We start from the raw sequence: 20,902 nt of genomic DNA on the forward strand, positions 1-20,902 counted from the left end.
TCCATGTTTTGTGAAGTGGAATTGGGGGGTTTGAACAGATGCCAAGGTAAAATTTAAAATTTGCATAACAAAACATCGAGTTTGTCAACTATAAATCTGAAAAATAAAGCACATAGTGATCCTTTCAATCAATAACTAGGATACATGGACTTCTACAGGGACTTCAGGTTTTAATTTTTTGACTATTTTCTGGCTGACACACTTGATATCCAAGAGTAACTATCTAATAATGAGTGTTAAATAATTGTTCCCCTAGATAATTCACTATTTTTCTAGTAACATGCCAGATCATTAGCAAGCTACTATGTTAATTTAGCTTATGAAAATATATTTACAGTACTGTGACAATATTATGCCTATATTATTATAGCCTTTTGTCAGTATAAGAAATGACCATCTATACAGAGTCTCTTCTTTTTCTAGAAAATTGTCCTCCAAGATAACATATATTATATTGTTTAATTTCTTTTTTTAAATTGAAGTTTGTTCAATACATCTTTATTAGAGTTCAGTGCCAGGACATAGTGCTCTGTGTTTGGTGTGATGGCTGGAATGTTTTCTTTTATTGACTAGCAGCCTGTTGTATGTTCTGTTTTGCTTAGACCCCCAGAAACCCAAAGCTAGCTTTATGTACAGTTGTTTGCCATGTTTTAGACTAGCTTGTTTGGTACTTTTTGCTTTTTCCTTCCTGTCCCTTCTTTATTTTTTCTATTTTTTTCTTTCCTTGGCAAGAAGGCATATTTTGTTTTTCTTTCAGTGTCTTGGCTACTTAAAAAATATACGTGTGTGTATATATATACATATATGTATATGTATTTTTTACTCTGAACTCTCCCTTATGCTATTTGAAAGTGTCATAATAATATTAAGCCAGGTACATTGTATAGGAAGATGTTTGGATGTTTTAGGAGTCTCAAAGGCTTATTTACAGAAGATTTTGGCAAATTCCATTGGTTATGTGCATGTGTCCTCTAGGTTTTTAAACTTTGAATAATCATCATCCAATTCACAAATGTTGAGACCCATCTATTTGAAAGGCATACCTTCCAGCCCACTAAACAAGTCCTGGAGATTTTTAAATCTAGGGCTTTTTTTTTTAAAAAAAGATCTTCTGTATTAGTCTATTTTCACACAGCTATGAAGAAATACTTGAGACTGGGTAATTTATAAAAAAAGAGGTTTAATTGCCTCGCAGTTCCACATGGCTGGGGAAGCCTCAGGAAACAATCATGGCAGAAGCTGAGTGGAAAGCAAGGACTTCTTCACATGGTGGCAGGACAGAGAAGCACGAAGGAGGAACTTCCAAACCCTTATATTAATAAACAATCAGATCTCGTGAGAACTCATTCATTATCACGAGAACAGCATGGGGAAAGCCGCCCCCATGATCCAATTCCCTTCCTCCCTCTACATGTTGGGATTACTATCCCTCCCTCGATATGTGGGAGTTACAATTCGAGATGAGATTTGAGTGGGGACTCAGAACTAAACCATATCATCTTCTGTTCTCTTTGGTATTTTAATAATTCAGACCTTATCTGCCAGAAATGTTCTTTTGAGATGAAGGGGTTTACATATGTATGCAAGTCCATCCTTCTATTCCTCGGCATGATTTTCTGAAGTGGTTTTCACCTTAGGAAAGCTATCTCCCTCTCCCATGAGTCTACTCAAGTCTTACCCATCCTTTGAAACCTAATTTAATTATATCAGCTTCTAATGCCTGTTTAGGTACAACTAGCCAGAAGTAATGCATTTATTGCATCATCGATCTGGCAATTAAAGCATTAAATACCCTGGGATATTTCTTATTCTTTTCCGCTGAACTTTTATTTAAATTATATACTTGTATTTAATTTTTACAAACTTTTGCCTGGTCTTAACCTAAATAGTTAGCTCTTTGAATGGAGGGACACTATTTTATACTGCTTTGGATCTCTTCATATTGCCTGAGTGGGTTCTCCACAAATATTATGTAAAATTTAATGATTTGCTATTACTCTATTGAGAATGAATTTTTTTTTTGTTTGCTTTTTACTTGGAGACAGGGTCTCATTCTGTCATAAAGGCTGGAGTACAGTGGCCTGATCACAGCTCACTGTGACCTTGAATTGTGGACCTAAGCGATACTCCTGCTTCAGCCTCCTGAGTAGCTAAGACTACAGGCATGCACCCCATACCTGGCTAATTATTCTATTTTTTTTTTTTTATGGAGATGAGGATCTTGCTCTTTCCAGTTCCAGGCTGGTCTAGAACTCCTAGGTTCAAGCAATCCTCCTGCCTCCGCCTCCCAAAGTGCTAGGATCACAGGCATGAGCTACTGCACCTGGCTGAGTATTGTTGTTGTTGTTTTAAACATTTTATTTGGTCATTTTAGAAAGTTAATGTCTACTACATTTATCATAATAGTTTGAAAATCTTTACATCTTTTATATAGAAAACATCTTTTTAAAGTGGGAGGTTTAAAATATTTCAATTTAAGAATCTATTAAAATGAATCTATATTATTAAAATGAAAATAATCAAAATATCTATATGAACACAGCCTGCATTTTACTCAAGTGTAATCTAACACTTTTTTCTTTCTCTGTAGGAGATGACTAATACTAATAGAGTTCTAGCTATATGCTAAGCACTGTGGAGGCCTCTTTATTTCATTGATTCCTTCTCATACTCTTTTTGGAGATGTGCTAGGAGGGTCTTTGACAATTCTACCTCTCAGACTATAGGGCTTTCTTCACCATTTGCCTTGTGATATTCCTTGGCTACTATAAGAACATGGACCTAGAAGGCTTGCTTTTTTATTTTTGTTAATGTAAACTTTACAGATTTTATCAAGTGGAGGAAATGAAATAATGAGCTGTTTTCTGATCATTGTATCTTCCACTGTGGTCATGAGAATTTCGACTTGCTTGTCACCAGTAATATTTTGATTATAAACTAAAGGAGTCTTCCTCTTAGTGCCCCAAATTAGAAAGTCAAGTTTGTGGTTGGATCTAATCATTGTCAATCATCTCAGTTTAAAAGATGGTGGGCAGACCCACCTGAGGGGAAGTAGCAAACAAGTCCTATTTGTACAGATTATTTGTAAACCAACACTATTTTTGTCTGCTTTCCTATAATTGGAGGCAGGGTATTTATGACTCAGTATATAAAACATTTTGAAGGAGAAAACTTCAAAATCGGGAGCTAAAAATTCAATGTATGTATTTTCTACTTAACTTGAATGGAAATGAAAAAAAGGACTTGATTGAGAAAATAACCTTGTAGATACGTCTCTTAAAGTTTTTAACTTTTCACTCATTGCTTTATGAAAACTAGTAATAATTTAGGACTTGACAAGTAGAATGAAATCTCCCCAGACTTTGGCCAAAACTTCCCTGAGAACAGAGACTCTTAAATATCTCCTTTTCACACGTGAGAAGCCTGACGTTCAGGGGAGTTAAGTTACTTGTGCAATGCTCAAGGTTAGAAATGGAAGTTGTGTCTGTTTCTTTCTACTAAGGCTTAGCTGCTGTAGCTATGCCTTTAAATGCTCAAAAAGCTTGATATTCATATAAACTTCAGAATTATTATATATACTTCACTTTCTTTCTGAGTTTTACTTATAATTTAGCAGGTTTTATTGAAGAGCACAGAAGACTAAACAAGTAAAATGTGTGTTCCTAGGAATCATAGCTAGTGCCTACTTATCTTTTACTTTTTATGATTATTATAAGTTTACAGAGATAGGAAATCTAATACAGATGTAACTACATCTCTATTAATTATCATGATGGGATTGAAAGTAGTGAGATAAAGACTAAAGCTTATTTTTTTCCTATGAAGAAAGCACGTGCATTGCTTACTGTGTTCTGCATGGCCAAATACACCAGAAAATGAGTATTTGAAAACAGGAAAATACAGTAATAATTCCCGAAACTGCCATCTACTGTGTGTTGGACCAATTTCTCTACTATTAGGAAAATCAAGGACTTGACCGGAAACCATCCCATGTGTTATAAGAGGTTGAAAATTGAACTTCTCTATTAGCAAGAATCAGTTTCAATGGAAATCGGGGACTTGTTGGACCATAAAGAATTGTTGGCATGAGAAAAATGTTTAAGTAGTTTGAACATTTGCCTGTTTCATTCAAAGTGCCCATGTGTATGGTTTTCTTTATGGAATGAAAAATGAGTGAAAAGAAAATTATACTATACTACGAAGGGAAAAAATGTGAAAACAAAAAGGAAACATTTTCAATATTTGCTGGGTTAAAAGTCAAAAACACATTATGGAATCTAACTTGGCTATATGTCATTGATGCACAAAAGCTAGAATTTAGTAGCATTAAAACTAGTCCATGAAAAAAGCAATTTACCAATAATATGAGGAAAAAATAAACTGAGAGGAGATTTTTTGATTTAGGAGAGGTTACATGTATAGTTGTAAGTCATAAGTTACAACAGGAAAGACAGCTATAGCATAAAAGAAATGAGCAAATAAGCAAGACTGGAGTGTATAAGAAAAGTAACTGAACATTTGTCCATTTTGCAAAATGTGTGAACCACAATTTTTGGTATAATATTTTAATGAGTACTCTGGATTCTAAAATATTCTAACAAAATTGTTATTTTATAGAATATCAAGGTATATCTTTGGTTAACTTTGTGTTACAATTCTGTGTGGATGTCGCCCATTTTATGACACCTTTAATCAAACCTTCTAGGCTACCTGTAAAAATAATCTCATTATTCTGACTATTCCAATATGTATACATATATATGTGTGAATGTATGTATGTATGTATGTATCATCTATCTATACATCCATTCATCTATCTTCATCTGTCCTCTGTCTATATAATCTATTTATATACATCCACACACCCACACAAATTTTGGACTAATCTATTTTCCAAACTTTCACTGCTTGAGCCTTTAAGCATCAAAGCTGTCGCCTGCCCTATTGTTAAATTCACTAGCCCTTATGTTACTTGTCCTGTTATTTCTTTCAATTTCTAAAAGCTATCCCTTTGGGAGTTATAAAGGTACTCATCTTGGTTAATTTTTGAGTACTTTGCCTTTCACTAAGGAGCTATTCTTTGAAAACCATCGCAATCAGTTTTCATTATTGCTGTTAAGTTTAAATGTTTAACCATTTTTTTTTTTTTTTTTTTTTGCTCAGCACTATATTATGGGTGCTAGACACTCAACAGGCATGGTTGCTGATTGTCTATGAAAGACAATCAGGAAAGGCTTCCCTAAATTAGCAAGATGAAGTGTTAGCATTTGGTGTGGAGGGGAAGATGAAAGTATTTTAGGCAGAGGGAAGCAACACAACATCTCTACTCCAGGAAAGAGTGTGACATAGTCTAGGAATTAAGAAATTCCATTTCTTAAAGATCAAGATTGCTCCCTAATGTTATTATGAGAGACTGATTTATGTAAGTCAGATACAAAATGTCATCTTATTATTTCATAATCACACTCTTCGACATGATTAAACATTTTTTCCAGTAAACTACTATTATTCTAATCTCCAAATGTCTTCCATTTATTAACAATTTTAACTTTTGGAGAGTTAAACACAAGTAGAATTTCAGGGAATATAGGAATAAAATGTTTGTATTAATATGTTTGATAATCTAGAAGTATTAATTTTTTTATCACACATATAAATATATTACAATAAAACATCCAAATAATGCAAAGGTGGATATAGCACAATTGGTGATTGGCTCCTGTACTCTTTCTATCCCAGTCTCTGTTTCAAAAATAGGGAAGAGAGAGCTAAAGCTTCATCTTCTGGGTGCTGGGTGAGGCAGGATAGAGAAACAGCAGATAGTCCAGTCTCAGGAAGCTAGGATATGGCAGGTAGTTCCTTATGTCCCTTTATTTTCCTGGCTTAATCTCTCCATCTTCCTTAACTAGGAGTTTCCTGGATTCCCTAATGCTGTTCTGGATCCCAGCCAGGGATTAAAAGAAGATGGCTCAGACCTAGAAGTGCCCTTAGCCCTTAGCCACAGCCCAGCTTGGGAGCGCCCACAGATTGCTGTGCTCTCTCGGAGGCGCTACTATAAGTTGCCCCAGCGGTTAGGACATTGTTGCTTACTAGACTTGGGGCCATTTCTTCTCTCAAATTTCCCTCTGGAGACGATGGTCTTGTGATATTCCTGAGAGTTTTGAGTGAGATGACAGGTACAGAAGGGAGAGGCTCACAGAGATGAAGTATGGATCTGGAACTGAGTTATGAACCTAAGCTCACTTGACTTAACTGCATTTGGCGCAAAACATCTAGAACATCTAGACAAAGCAGACACGGAGTTTAGAGTTAATAAATTAAAGCAATACTAAAAATAAAGCTGTGTTTTTTGTACTACTCAATTTTAAATACTTGTCTGTGTAATGTCAAGTATACTAGAAAAAGAAGAGAGTGGATTCAAATTTTATTATATGTACTTTTTTACTTTCCAAAAAGAAAACTGACTTTGAAGTTCCTAATTTTAGTTAAATTTGTGGACAGCAAAATGATTTGAAATTCTGCCTCACCTCGTTCACAGTAGATTCCAGTGGTTCCTAGAGGACAGTAACAGGTGTATCCATGAGGTAATGAAATGCAGGTTGCTCCTCTGCTACAGTTGTGTGGAGGGTCATGTTCAGGATCACAGGTGGAAACTGTCTCTGTGCAGAATGCTCCTTTCCACCCAGTGGTACAGTTGCAGCTGTGGGTTGAGAGAGAAAGCCACATGGTTTGAGCACTTGTGCAGAGATGGATACATACTTATGTATTGCCCTGATGCTAACATACCAATTTTAACTGAAGTTCCAAGAGATCAAAATTAATTGTGATTTGGACTACTAAGATCTACATTGTCAAAGTAATGAGTTAATAACTGGTTGTGGGATTACTGAAATCCACATCAAAGACTTTAAAAGATTCAGAGTGGAAAAATTGAAAGAGAATTTTTTGAGAATCATTTCTTTCGACAAAATTGCATTGTAAGTCTCTCTTCCAACTTCTACACCAGCAACCCAGAGAAAAAGCTGTGCGTGGTGTTGCTGTCTCCTAACCTCAAGCCTGGTGAAAAGAGATTTAGCAGGACCACTTGGACAGCTTGCTATGTGTTCTCTGGCATTGGCAAACTCACAGGCTCAGCTCCTGTGGTTGCAGAAGGAGCTGCAAACCTGCCAGACACAAGTCAAATGTGAGTGAATCCCAGGAAAGGGATTCATAGTCAGGAACATCAGCTTGAGGACATATAAAAATCGATCTTCAAGACCATCCTGGTCAACATGGTGAAACCCCGTCTCTACTAAAAATACAAAAAATTAGCTGGGCATGGTGGTGCGTGCCTGTAATCCCAGCTACTCAGGAGGCTGAGGCAGGAGAATTGCCTGGACCCAGGAGGCGGAGGTTGCGGTGAGCCGAGATCGCGCCATTGCACTCCAGCCTGCGGAACAAGAGCGAAACTCCGTCTCAAAAAAAAAAAAAAAAAAAAATCGATCTTGACCAAGAGGGGTCCTGCTGGCTAAAGATACGATACTTTGGCAGTAAGAGGTTTCTTGCCGGAGCAGAGGCTGAGGGGTAATGGAGAACACTCAGCTGAAAGAGAGACCTTGTCTGGGTTGAGAGAATCATATTGAGTGGCATGCAGCAGAAAACTTTCTGATAGACCCATCAAAAGTAGAGTTGTCAGATAAAACACAGACCATCCAGTTAAATTTAAACACAAGATAAACAATGAATATTGGTAGAAGTATGTCCTGATACGGTTTGGCTGTGTCCCCACTTAAGTCTCATCTTGAATTAATCCCCACGTGTTGTGGGAGGCACCAGGTGAAGAAAATTGAATCATGGGGGTGGTTTTTCCCATCCTGTTCTCATGAGAGTGAGTGAGTTCTCACGAGATCTGATTGTTTTATAAGAGGCTTGCTTCTTCCTTGGGCATTCTTTCTCCTTCCTGTGAAGGAGGAAATGTTTGCTTCCCCTTCCATGACGATCGTAAGTTTTCTGAGGCCTCCCCAGCCATGCTGAACTGTGAGTCAATTAAACCTCTTTCCTTTATGAATTACCCAGTTTCAAGTTTGTCTTCATTAGCAGCATGAGACTGGACTAATACATGTCCCATACAGTATTTGAATTTTAAATAAATAGTATTTGCGATATCATTGTTATATATCTTGTTGTTATATATACATATTTGATAAATTGTTGTTTGTCTGAAATTCAAATTTATCTGAGCACGCTGTGTTTATTCTGCCCTTCTTTTCTTCCCTCCCTGCCTCCCTTTCTCCCTTTCTTCCTTCCCTTCCTCTCCCCGCTGCCCCCCTCCTTTCTTTCCTCTTCTTGGCAACACTATACTAAGGGGTACATGAGAGAAAGGGTTAATTTAAAATTTCTGTCAGAGCCAGAGAGTAATAAACCACCAAAAAATAGTGCCAGTCTAAAAGGCACATTCTAGAATGGGTGTGAGGTGTAAGTGTCAGAATCTGCTAAGCTGGAGAAAGACAGCAACTGATTAAACCTTCCTAGATCTTTTATTCATGTCGTGGACTTTATATGCTTGTTGCATCTAAGTTAATAGTTGTGCAAAAAAAGTTTGGAAAATTGTATAGGGTTTTCAAAAGTGGAGACAAACAAAATACAGAGTCAATCTGCTACAAAATTACATATTTTGCAGATTATTTTGAAGATCACAAAGAGTATAAAATGTATAAAGACCTCTTATACAAAAAATAGAATGAGTAAATGATTTCAGAAATGAAATCTATAGTAAAAATTCTTGTTAAAGAATTTTTTAACAAGAATTAAAAAAAATTTAAAACTATAGTAAAAATTCTTTTAAAATAATTTTTAAATAAACACAAGGCTCTGTCATTACTTTTAAAAGTGACGATTGCACCATCTAGTGGTTGATTTTCTATCTACTTGAAAAAAAGCTTAAAAACAAAATTATTCTCACTGCCTTATAGACAGAACTCACAATGGTGAAATATTTATTTTATTTAGCTCACTTATACTTTATTGTATATATTTAAGGTATATAACATAGTGTTATGGGAATAAAATATTTGGTTGGATATTAAAGTAGATAAATCACATTAAGAATAATATAATGTAGGCTGAAATCTTTTTTGAAAAAATAACAAATGAATCAGAGACTCATAGTTTCTCTCAAAATTTTTAGGTCTGAAACAATTAGCCATGTGTTTAATGTATAATTAGTTATATAATTCTAATGGAAATGATTTCGTGCAAAGTCAGATTTTTCTTTTTGTCCCTTGGTTTCTTTAGCACCCTGGGAAATATAGATAATAACAAATTTCAAGCCTTTATTAGTTACTCTCTACTTTAGGTGATATTTTTCTAACCCTTGATGTTAGTTAATTTCTTCCCTTAACCACATATTCTACTCTGCCCTGAGGAAGAGTAGATTTTAGAAGTATGTGTGTGAGGTGAGGTGTCCACATAGTGGGCAATGTAAAAGCAAAACAAAGAGTGGTAGATATTTATTTAAAGAATATTTATGATTATTTTTTACAGTCTAGATATGTGTGCTTATCTTAGGACTGAGCATAGTACTGTGCTTGGCACTGAGATTTTACAACACAGGAGACTCCATTTTTGACCTTGTGGACTTCTGTTTTTTGGAGAAATCAGATTAGCAAGGAGACAATTTTAGTAAAATGGAACAAGTGCTAAAATGGGTATTATGAGAGCCTGTGGGATGAACACTTAAGTAATTTTAGTGAAATACTTAGGGAAAACTAAGGTAGGGTTTAGAGAAGGCTGCCAAAATGATGTTTGCCCGTACAAATTGAGAGGAGGTGTCAAAGGACTTTGAATAATAGGCTGAAACAGTTCAATTTTTTAAAAAAATCTATTTACTTTTTGTGGTTACATAGTAGGTACCCACAAATATTTGTGGGGTACATGAAATGTTTTGATGTAGGCATGCAATGTATGATAATCACATCATGGAAAACAGGGTATCCATCCCCTCAAGCATTTATCCTTTGTATTACAAACAATCCAATTATACTCTCTTATTTTAAAATGTACAATTAAATTATTATTGACTATAGTCACCTGTTGTGCTATCCAATACTAGTCCTTGTGCATTCATTCTCACTACTTTTTGTACTCATCCTTCTACTCTCTATCTCCGTGAGTTCAACTATTTTGATTTTTAGAGTCCACAAATAAGTGAGAATATGCAATGTTTGTCTTTCTGTGCCTGGCTTCAGTTCAACTTTTAAGTGATAGATATATAGAAAATGACATGAATAATGAGGCACATTTTAAGAATATTAATCTGTTATGTATAGGATGACCACATAATAATAAGCTCTCTGGTGATGTCGTGTTAATCTTAGTGAGATCTTAGCATATTTTTTGCTACTAAACAAGGGGCTGATGACCTTTTTCTGTAAAGTGCAAGGCAGATTACAGTTTTGCTCTGTGGGCCATATAGATATTGTTGCAGTAACTAAACTCTGTCATTGTTGAAAGCAGCCACAGAAAACACACAAATGGATGTGGCTGTATGCCAATAAATTTTAGTTACACAAATAGGTGGTCGGCCATATTTGACCCATATGCCATGGCTTCCTGACCCCAGCACTCTAGACTATTAATTCCATGACAGCAGAGATATTTGTTTTTTAGTATTGTCCCAAGGCCCCAAGAAGTTCTTGGTATATTGTAATTTTTAATTGACTATTCAGGGAATAAACACATAAATGAATAAATATAATAGGTAACAGCTGGGATCAGAAAGCAGATGGAGGAAAAAGTCCTGAATAGGAAAGTGGCTGTGGGGATGCAAAGGTTGAAGGTGTGAGAGGTATTTTCAACGCTTTGGTAAGTGTGCTGGTGTGAAAGAGAAAAAATTATAGTAATGACAAACATTATTTGAGGCTTACCATGTGCCAGGCACTCTTCTAACCTTTTTGGCTTTCTCTATAACCTTATAAGAAAGGTACTATTATTGTCCTCATTTTGCATAGAAGAAATCTGAGGAACAGAGAGGTTAAGTCTGCTAATGAGTGAGGAAGTCCACCCTTAGTTACCATTTTATGTCTCCCATTCCTTTGGAAATGTTGGGACCATGAAAGCGCACCATGTTGTTAGTGAAATAGGCACAACTGGATAGCAATATAGTAAAGGGAAAACATAAAGAATCCACTTTTATAGGCTTTATTTCTGGGGTACAAGTCTGGCTCAACATACACAAATTGATAAATGTGATTCGCCACATAAACAGAATTAAAAGCAAAAACGATATCATGACCTCAATAGATTCAGAGAAGGCTTTGATAAAATTCAACTTTCTTTTGTGTTAAAAACCCTCAACAAACTAGACATTGAAGGAACATACTTCAAAATAATAAAAAAAAGTCTATGACAAATCTATAACCAAACATCATCCTGAACAGGTGAAAGATTGAACCATTTTCCTTGAGAAGTGCAACAGACAAGGATGCCCACTCTCACCACTCCTATTCAACACAGTAATGGAAGTGCTAGCCAGAGCAATTAGGCAAGAAAAGAAAGAAAATATATCCAAATAGAAAGAGAGGAATTCAAGCTATCTCTCCTTGCAGATGATATAATTATATACCAAGAAAATCCCATGGACTCTGCCAAAAGTCTCCTAGAACTTATAAACAACCTCAGTAAAATTTCAGAATACAAAATCACTGTACAAAAATCAGTAGCATGCCTATACATAAATTACATTCAAGCTGACAGCCAAAGCAAAAATGAAATCCCATTTACAATAGCCACAAAAAGAATAAAGTACCTAGGAATACGGAATCAAGGAGGTGAAAGATCTTTAAAATGAGAATTATAAAACACTCATGAAGGAAATTAGAGATAACATAAACAAATGGGAAAACATTCCCTGCCCATGCAAAGGAAGAATCAGTATTGTTAAAATGGCAATACTGACCAGAGCAATTTACAGATTCAATGTTATTCCTATCAAACTACCAACATCATTTTTCACAGAATTAAAAAAAAATTCTAAAATTATTGGAAACAAAAAAGACGCTAAATAGCAGAAACAATCCTAAGCAAAAAGAACAAAGCCAGAGGCATCACAATACCTAATTTCAAACTATACTGCAAGCCTACAGTAACCAAAATAGCGTGGCACTGGTACAGAAACAAACACATAGACCAATGGAACTGGACAGAAAACCTAGAAATAAAAAAGGGAAACATAGCTGAATTATCTTCTCATTAGGTAATCTGCTGTGTTGAATGACTTAATTTATATCAAGTTTCTTTCCTTTATGGTTTATTTCCACTTGAGTAACAAGTTGGGTGAATAATGTGTGATATGATGTATATCATTTTACCTGCCAAAATTTGCTAGATGTTAAATGACATGCTCAAAATTTAAGCCGTTGAAGAAAATACAATCAAGTGCTAAAACAAATAAACCTCATCATACACTGGAATGTGATGGCATGTTGAAACTCAATATGCTTACTAGGACAGGTTGCTATAATAATCATTCCACCTGCTGACATTTTCCCACGGCCTTCCTTTCTTTGCTGGTGCGATACTTCACTTAGGTCCTTGGTGATAACTCACAGAGTGTAAGAGAGATGAGATCAAATGACGGTTTACATGCTATTGAAAATACTGGCAGTTGTCTGTAGGTCTTATTTCTAGTTCTGTTCTCCAGGTGTAATGGCCTGAACATTTTAGTATGTTAAGAGCTAGGGTCAGAATTCTTTTTAAGGAGAGAACTGTCTTTGGGAAACTACATGAGCTGCATGGAGTAGATGGTAGGCCCTGGTTGCATTGGGATGAACATGAGCCTAGACAACAAATTAAGACGATAAATTACTCTGCCTGACACCAGGAAGGAAATGTGGTTTGTTTTGACCTGCAGACTCAGTTGGAGCAAAGGAAAGCAAAGGACAGAAGACAAAAAACTGGAGTGGAATTGCCATGTACTTACTGCAGTGGTGGGGAGACCGAAAGACAAGTCGGAAGTTGTTTAGGTGGCCATGATACAAACCTTTGCCTTCAACATTTCTACCTTTCCCACCCCCTGCAGCAATCTAAACAATCTGATCTAAAAGTGTAAATAGCTTTGTTAATTTGATAGAAATTAAAGAAATTGATTGTAGCTTTTACATATCTGTGATATGGAATAGTCAGTATGGGTGAAAGACTATTAAACTAGAGATGACTTGAGAACATAAACCTTCCTTTTGGAATATTCACAATTTATGTAGCTCTCAGGAGTCTGGTAGAAAGTAACTGACATCTGAGTTATAAAAAGACCAAGAGAGAAAAGAGGGTACTCTTAAGCCACAGTGTAGGGAGGCTTGATTAAAATCTACAGTGAATTCTTATCCCTGACTCTTATTTTCCAGCTATTTAAATAATAAAGAAACAAAAAATGTGAGCTTATTTTAGAATCTACACTCTTCAAGTAAATTTTCCATATTTTCTGATTATGGAAAGATAATTTTCTGAAAGTGTCTCATCTTTGGCAAGTGGGAGTCTCTTTAAGTTGGCTCCTGTTGTGTTTTAAAATAACTATAGTTATCTTTGTTAACATTCTTGCTTTCAGGCATAAAAGGATATCCAGGTTTATGTCATATATTTTCTCTCCTAGAGCTGAGTGTATAATTCTCTAAGAAGTCTTGGTTCATTTTAGTGGAAAATGGTATTTGGAGATGAGTTTTGGCACTAGAGGTGTTCATTGATACTGTTATTATTGTTTCTAAATCTTTTCAGTGGATAGAGCTGGAAAATTTTTTAAAAAGAGAAAGTTTTTTTTTTTTTTTTTTTTTTTGAGGTGGAGTCTTGCTCTGTTGCCCAGGCTGGAGTGCAATGGTATGATCTCAGCTCACTGCAGCCTCTGTCTCCTGGGTTCAAGTGATTATCCTGCCTTAGCCTCCTGAGTAGAAATTTAAGTAATGAGTTCATACATTAATTCCAGTTTATATTAAGGATTAGAAGGATTTTTACTTCTTTGATTTTATGCCTAGATCTTTTTCATGCTGAAAATTCTAGTTCCTAATGATTAATATTAATATAATTATTCATTTGGTTTATATATATTTATCTATCTGTTACATAAATATATTGCTATTTGGGTATTTTTATCTATAGTTTCAAAATAACCATATCAATGTTACCGCTAACATCAAGATTACATGATGCAATAGAACATCTTTATGGTTCTTTTTGTCTTTAGGCTATAATCTGCTGTATAGTCAAAATGCTGTGTTTTAAAATCAATTGAACTAAATCTTTTCTGCTTGGTTATGCTACCAACTTGAAGTACAGTTGAGTTTATTCATTTCCTTGTTTTCCTTCAGTATTTTAAAATTGGTCTTTTTCTTTTTTGATTTACCATATGAAACATTTTAACTGCTTCCAAATAAAAATTATAAAGCAAATGATAGTTAGAAAGCCTAACTTTTATCCTCTTACTATTATGTTTTCTCCCTCACCCTATAGATAATCATTTATAAATTGTGTGTGTGTAATCTTGCATTTTTTCTCAGAAAAATATGAGTATATTTGTATGTGTGAGTATATTTATGTTTTTATATCTGTTTATCTATATCTATAATCCCCTTTTCTTACATGTTTCTTTATCCTGATTTTTTCACTTAAGTCCTGAGGATCACTCCACATTAACATATAAAGTCCTTTTGTTATATGTGTAAATTCTCCCATTATATAAATATTCCTTAGCTTTTTCAACCAAATACCAAGTGATGAACATTTGGGCAGTTTCCAGTCTTTGTTTTAACAAATAGAGAAGTTAGTTTGCTCTAATACATAATAGTATCTGCTTCTCTGCAGCTTCACTAATAGATTAAACATTTTTAAAGTTTTTTTTGCCAACTGTATAGGTGAGAAAAATTATCTATCTAAAATTGGAATTTCTAAAACACAGAGTTAAAGGCAATTTCATGGAATTAACAGGTACTCTTTCAAGGAAGCAACAGTGAGAGAGAAGCAAAGGGAGGAGGAAAAAAGGAGAACTAGTACAAGGTAATGAGTTCCCAAGTTGGCCATAGTTCCAGAAGAAACGCAGCTCATTGCTTGGTAAGGAGGAAAGAGTGTTCCTTGGAAGGGGGGATAGAGTAGTACAATTAATCTGATTACTATGCAGAGAGAAAAAGTATAGCAGGAAGAGACAGGTTGATAACAGTCATGTATAACTTGACAGCAGATTAAAAATTTGCATTTTGCAGCATTGGCAATGGAAAACCAGAAAACATTTTGAGCAGGAAAATAATTTAGAGCAAAGAGGATTTTAGGAAGATTCAACCTGGATTAAGGTAAGGAGAGTTTAGGGAACAGGTCAGTAGTTGGAAAACAATTACATGTCCAGCAGAAGAGTAATAGAAGACTGAATTAAACATTGTTGGACAAAATATATAGAAGAAGACAGCCTGGGCAAAAGACACTTGATTTTGGTACTCTGGCAGACCTTAGAGAATCTATTATTGGGTTCTAGGAGTTTGTAAATATGTTATATGGTATGTACATTTTTGTGTTCCAAGTATGTTCAGTTTTTAGGAGAAAGGATTTTTAGCTTTAGCCTGATGCTCAAGGGCATCTCTGAGAAAAAAAAATAAGAAAATCCTGAATCAATGAGATTTTGTGATCAGCAATAGATGTATGTTATAAATAAGCCTTATTTATGAACTTAATGTAAATCCTTGATACATTTTGCATTTTTGCAACCACATTCTTCTAATTCCTATTGTACTTACTATCTGTGCCACTCACTTTAATAAATAACTAATATATAACTTTTTTTTTTTTAGTTTTGTTTTTCCTACACTGTATTTCTCTTTTTGAGATAGTCTTGTTGTCCAGGCTGGAGTACAGTGGTGAGATCTTGGCTCACTGCAACCTCCACCTCCCAGATTCAAGTGATTCTCCTTCCTCAGCCTCCTGAGTAGCCGCAATTACAAGGCACCTGCCACCACGCCTGGCTAATTTTTGTATTTTTAGTGGAGACTGGGTTTCGCCATGTTGGCCAGGCTGGTCTTGAATTCCTAGAAGATCCATCCACCTAGGCCTCCCGAAGTGCTGGGATTACAGGTGTGAGCCACCACGCCTGGCCTACCTGTGCTTTTCTGAAAGGGACACATCTGCATATTGTCCTCAGTCACAGGTTACTTTTACAACATGGTGACTATGGTTAGTAACAATGTCTTGTGTTTTGAAAATTGCTGAGAGCAGATTTTAAATATTCTCATCAGAAAAAATTATAAATATGTGAGGTAATGCTTATGTTAATTAGCTAATTTGAGCCACTCTACAATGTATACATATTTTGAAACATCATGTTCTACATGATAAATATATCCAATTTTTGTCAATTAAGAAAATAAAGGAAAAAAGTACAACTTAAATAAAATAAAATGAAACTTTCTTAAAAACCCTTGTTTTTTTTTTTTGAGATGCAGTCTCGCTCTGTCTCCCAGGCTGAAGTGCAGTGGCCTGATCTCGGCTCACTGCAACCTCTGCCTCCCGGGTTCAAATGATTCTCCTGACTCAGCTTCCTGAGTAGCTGGGATTACAATTACCCACCATGATGCCTGCCTAATTCTTGTATTTTTAGTAGAGGCAGGGTTTGACCATGTTGACTAGGCTGGTTTCGAACTCCCGACCTCTGATGATCCGCCTGTCTCGGCCTCCCAAAGTGCTGAGATTACAGGTGTGAGCCACTGCGCCCAGCCAAAAACACCTACTAAGCTAGACATGGTGGAAGAAATTTGCAAAAATGTAAAATAATATCTTTCTTCTCACTAAACATTTTTGGTTTGGAATCAAATAGCCATTTCATTAAAGCACTTTATTAAAAAAAAAAAAAAAAGACACCTACCAAGCATTTACACATGTAGGATTAAGAACTAAACCCTTTTTTTTTACTTAAAAATTTTGTTTTGGTGTAATCTCTTTTCTTTTTTATCCTTGGCAGCAAAGAACAGAAAAAGTTTTCTGTTTCTTTGTTGCATCAGAGCTCATCCCAGGAGCATAAAGTCCTGAAATGAACTCTGCCTTATGATACTCACATTTGAGAAATTCTATTAGAACACAGATGGATCTGTGTGTGCTGATGAACTTGGAGCAGGAGAGTAGGGCTTTCAGCACTTTACCAGGGCCGTGCACACATTGGAAACCTTATCAGGCCCCAAGTCTCTCTCTACTTGGAACGAGACTTTCCCTTATGTACCAAAACAATGCCTCCCATCCCAGCAGAGAGAAAGGGAACTAAAGGTAGCATTTTGAGTTGTTATTTTAAATTTATAACATGAAACTATTCATTATTAAGACATTTTGACCAGCTTTGAGGTTTTGCTTTTAAAATTGATTCTAAGCACCGTAAAATTGGTGCTTCTGTGTTGCGGCTTGCCTCTTGAGCTTTTAACAAATGTTTCATATGGTGTGTTAGTTATTTTTCAGGAAAAGATTAAACTTTAGCTTTGAGCTGTCTATAAATTTACCTAGAAATTCTATTTAATATTACCCTGCTTCAGTTGAAAAATAAAGTGTAGAGCCATATAAAATTAAGAGACTGAGATTAGGAGGAGAGAAATGAACTTCTTAAACACATTTGAAAAGTATATTAGAAAACACAATATTATTTTCTTTAAAGGAGGCATTCTTACTATTGAGATTAGAAAAGAATTATTTTAAAACGTCAAAAGGAGTGAAATTCTTTAAACTGCTGCTGCCATTGGATCTGAATATCTATGAATGACAGCCTTAATATTATCAAACAGCTTTATTAAAGTATAATTTACTTACCATAAAACTCACCTGTTTTAAGTTTGGGGATCTGTAAATTTAATGTTATTAAACAATGGTCACAAAGGCTACTTCTGGCTCCATAGTAAATCTTTACAGTTAGTAATTGTTATAGTAAATATTTTGTGATTATTTCAACAAGAGGATCGCAAAACTGGGTCACAATTATAATAAGGAAAATTTTTAGAATCCTGTAAGCCGACTTGCCAGATGTGTCATTCCCACTGTACATTATTGCTTACGTCTATTTGTTTTTCAAATTAAGGCCCTCATGTTTGAGATACTGCTTTCCACCTACACAGCAATCTATGAAATTCCCAGGATATGTGTTATGAAGAAAGGTATTTCCAATTTGGAGAACATAATTTCTCCAATTGGATGTGCTGATTAAAGACAATTTCAATGTTATTATTATTTTTAAATTTAGACAAAATGAACAGGTTACAACCAGTAGATAAAGAACTACTTAACACTTTTGTTACCTCATTAAAATTATTCACTGTTTTTTCTTTAATTGTACTTTAGATTCTAGGGTACATGCAAAGATCATGCAAAATTGTTGCATAGGTACATACATGGCAATGTGTTTTGCTGCCTCCATCCCCCGTCACCTGTATCAGTCATTTCTCCCCATTTTATCCCTCCTCAACCTCCCCATCCCCCTCTGTCCCTCCCCTAATTCCCCCCAACAGATCCCAGTGTGTGATGCTCCCCTCCCTGTGTCCATATGTTCTCATTGTTTGACACCTGCCAATGGGTGAGAACATGTGGTGTTTGATTTTCTGTTCTTGTGTCAGTTTGCTGAGAATGGTGGTTTCCAGATTCATCTATGTCCCTATAAAGGAAATGAACTCATCATTTTTTATGGCTGCATAGTATTCCATGGTGTAAATATGCCATATTTTCCTTGTCCAGTATGTCATGGATGGGCATTTGGGCTGGTTCCAGGTCTTTGCTATTGTAAACAGTGCTGCAATGAACATTCGTGTGCATGTGTCCTTATAGTAGAACAATTTGTAATCCTTTGGATATATACCCAGTAATGGGATTGCTGGGTCAAATGGAATTTCTATTTCTAGGTCCTTGAGGAATCGCCACACTGTCTTCCACAATGGTTGAACTAATTTACACTCCCACCAGCAGTGTAAAAGTGTTCCTATTTCTCCACATCCTTTCCAGCATCTGTGGTCTCTAGATTTCTTAATGATTGCCATTCTAACTGGCATGAGATGTTATCTCAATTTGGTTTTGATTTGCATTTCTCTAACGACCACTGATGATCAGCATTTTTTCATACGTTTGTTGGCCTCATATATGTCTTCTTTTGAAAAGTGTCTGTTCATATCTGTTGCCCACTTTTGAATGGGACTGTCTGTTTTTTTCTTGTAAATCTGTTTTAGTTCCTTGTGGATTCTGGATATTAGCCCTTTGTGGGATAGGTAGATTGCAAAAATTTTTTCCCATTCTGTCGGTTGCCAGTTTACTCTAATGATGGTTTCTTTTGTTGTGCAGAAGCTCTGAAGTTTAATTAGATCCCATTTATCTATTTTGGCTTTTGTTGCCAATGCTTTTGGTGTTTTGGTCATGAAGTCCTTGCCTATGCCTATGTCCTGAATGGTTTTGCCCAGGTATTCTTTTAGAGTTTTTATGGTGTTAGGTCTTATGATTAAGTCTTTAATCAATCTGGAGTTAATTTTAGTGTAAGGTGTTAGGAAGGGATCCAGTTTCTGTTTTCTACACATGGCTAGCCAGCTATCCCAACACCATTTATTAAACAGGGAATCCTTTCCCCATTGCTTCTTTTTGTCAAGTTTGTCAAAGATCAGATGGTTGTAGATGTGTGGCATTTCCTCTGAGGCCTCTGTTCTGTTCCATTGGTCTATATCTCTGTTTTGGTACAAGTACCAAGCTGTTTTGATTACTGTAGCTTTGTAGTATAGTTTGAAGTCAGGTAGCCTGATGCCTCCAGCTTTGTTCTTTTTGCTTAGGATTGTCTTGGCTATGCAGGCTCTCTTTTGGTTCCATATGAAGTTTAAGGTAGTTTTTTACAGTTCTGTGAAGAAGGTCATAGGTGGCTTGATGGGGATAACGTAGAATCTGTAAACTACTTGGGGCAATGTGACCATTTTCACAATATTGATTCTTCCTAACCATGAACATGGGATGTTTCTTCATCTGTTTGTGTCCACCCTTATTTCCTTGAGCAGCGGTTTGTAGTTCTACTTGAAGAGGTCCTTTACATCAATTGCTAGTTGTATTCCTATGTATTTTATTCTCTTTGTAGCAATTGGGAATGGGAGTTTGCTCTTGATTTGGTTCTCTTTTAGTCTGTTATTGGTGTATAGGAATGCTTGTGATTTTTGCACATTGATTTTGTATCCTGAGACTTTGCTGAAGTTGCTTATCGGTTTAAGGAGATTTTGGGCTGAGACAATGGGGTCTTCTAAGGATATAATCATGTCATCTGCAAATAGAGACAATTTGACTTCCTCCTTTCCTAATGGAATACACTTTACTTCTGTTTGTTGCCTGATTGCTCTGGCTAGAACTTCCAATACTATAGGGAATAGGAGTGGTGAGAGAGGGCATCCTTGTCTAGTCCCAGACTTCAAAGGGAATACTTTCAGTTTTTTCCCATTCAGGATAATATTGGCTGTGGGTTTGTCATAAGTAGCTTTTATTATTTTGAGATACGTTCCATCTATACCTAGTTTATTGAGAGTTTTTAGCATAAAGGACTGTTGAATTTTGTCAAAGGCTTTCTCTGTATCTATTGAGATAATCTTGTGGTTTTTGTCTTCGGTTCTGTTTATGTGGTGGATTATGTTTTTTTTTTTTTTTTTGAGATGGAGTTTCACTCATGTTACCCAGGCTGGAGTGCAATGGCGCGATCTCGGCTCACCGTAACCTCTGCCTCCTGGGTTCAGGCAATTCTCCTGCCTCAGCCTCCTGAGTAGCTGGGATTACAGGCACGCACCACCATGCCCAGCTAATTTTTTGTATTTTTAGTAGAGACGGGGTTTCACCATGTTGACCAGGATGGTCTCGATCTCTTGACCTCGTGATCCACCCGCCTCGGCCTCCCAAAATGCTGGGATTACAGGCTCAC

General features: G+C 35.9%; 1 protein-coding gene across 1 annotated transcript in view; it reads right to left on the reverse strand.

Annotated features, from left to right (window-relative positions):
- Window positions 1-20,902, reverse strand: part of LOC116565673 (protein eyes shut homolog) — a 360,208-nt gene that overhangs the window by 32,385 nt on the left and 306,921 nt on the right. The window contains exon 10 of the mRNA XM_032299379.1: window positions 6,528-6,700. Coding sequence (XP_032155270.1) covers window positions 6,528-6,700 — 173 coding nt within the window. The remainder of the gene's footprint in view (window positions 1-6,527; window positions 6,701-20,902) is intronic.

Source organism: Sapajus apella, unplaced genomic scaffold (assembly GCF_009761245.1).
Source record: "Sapajus apella isolate SASKATOON/1434 unplaced genomic scaffold, GSC_monkey_1.0 scaffold41, whole genome shotgun sequence".
NCBI lineage: Eukaryota > Metazoa > Chordata > Mammalia > Primates > Cebidae > Sapajus > Sapajus apella.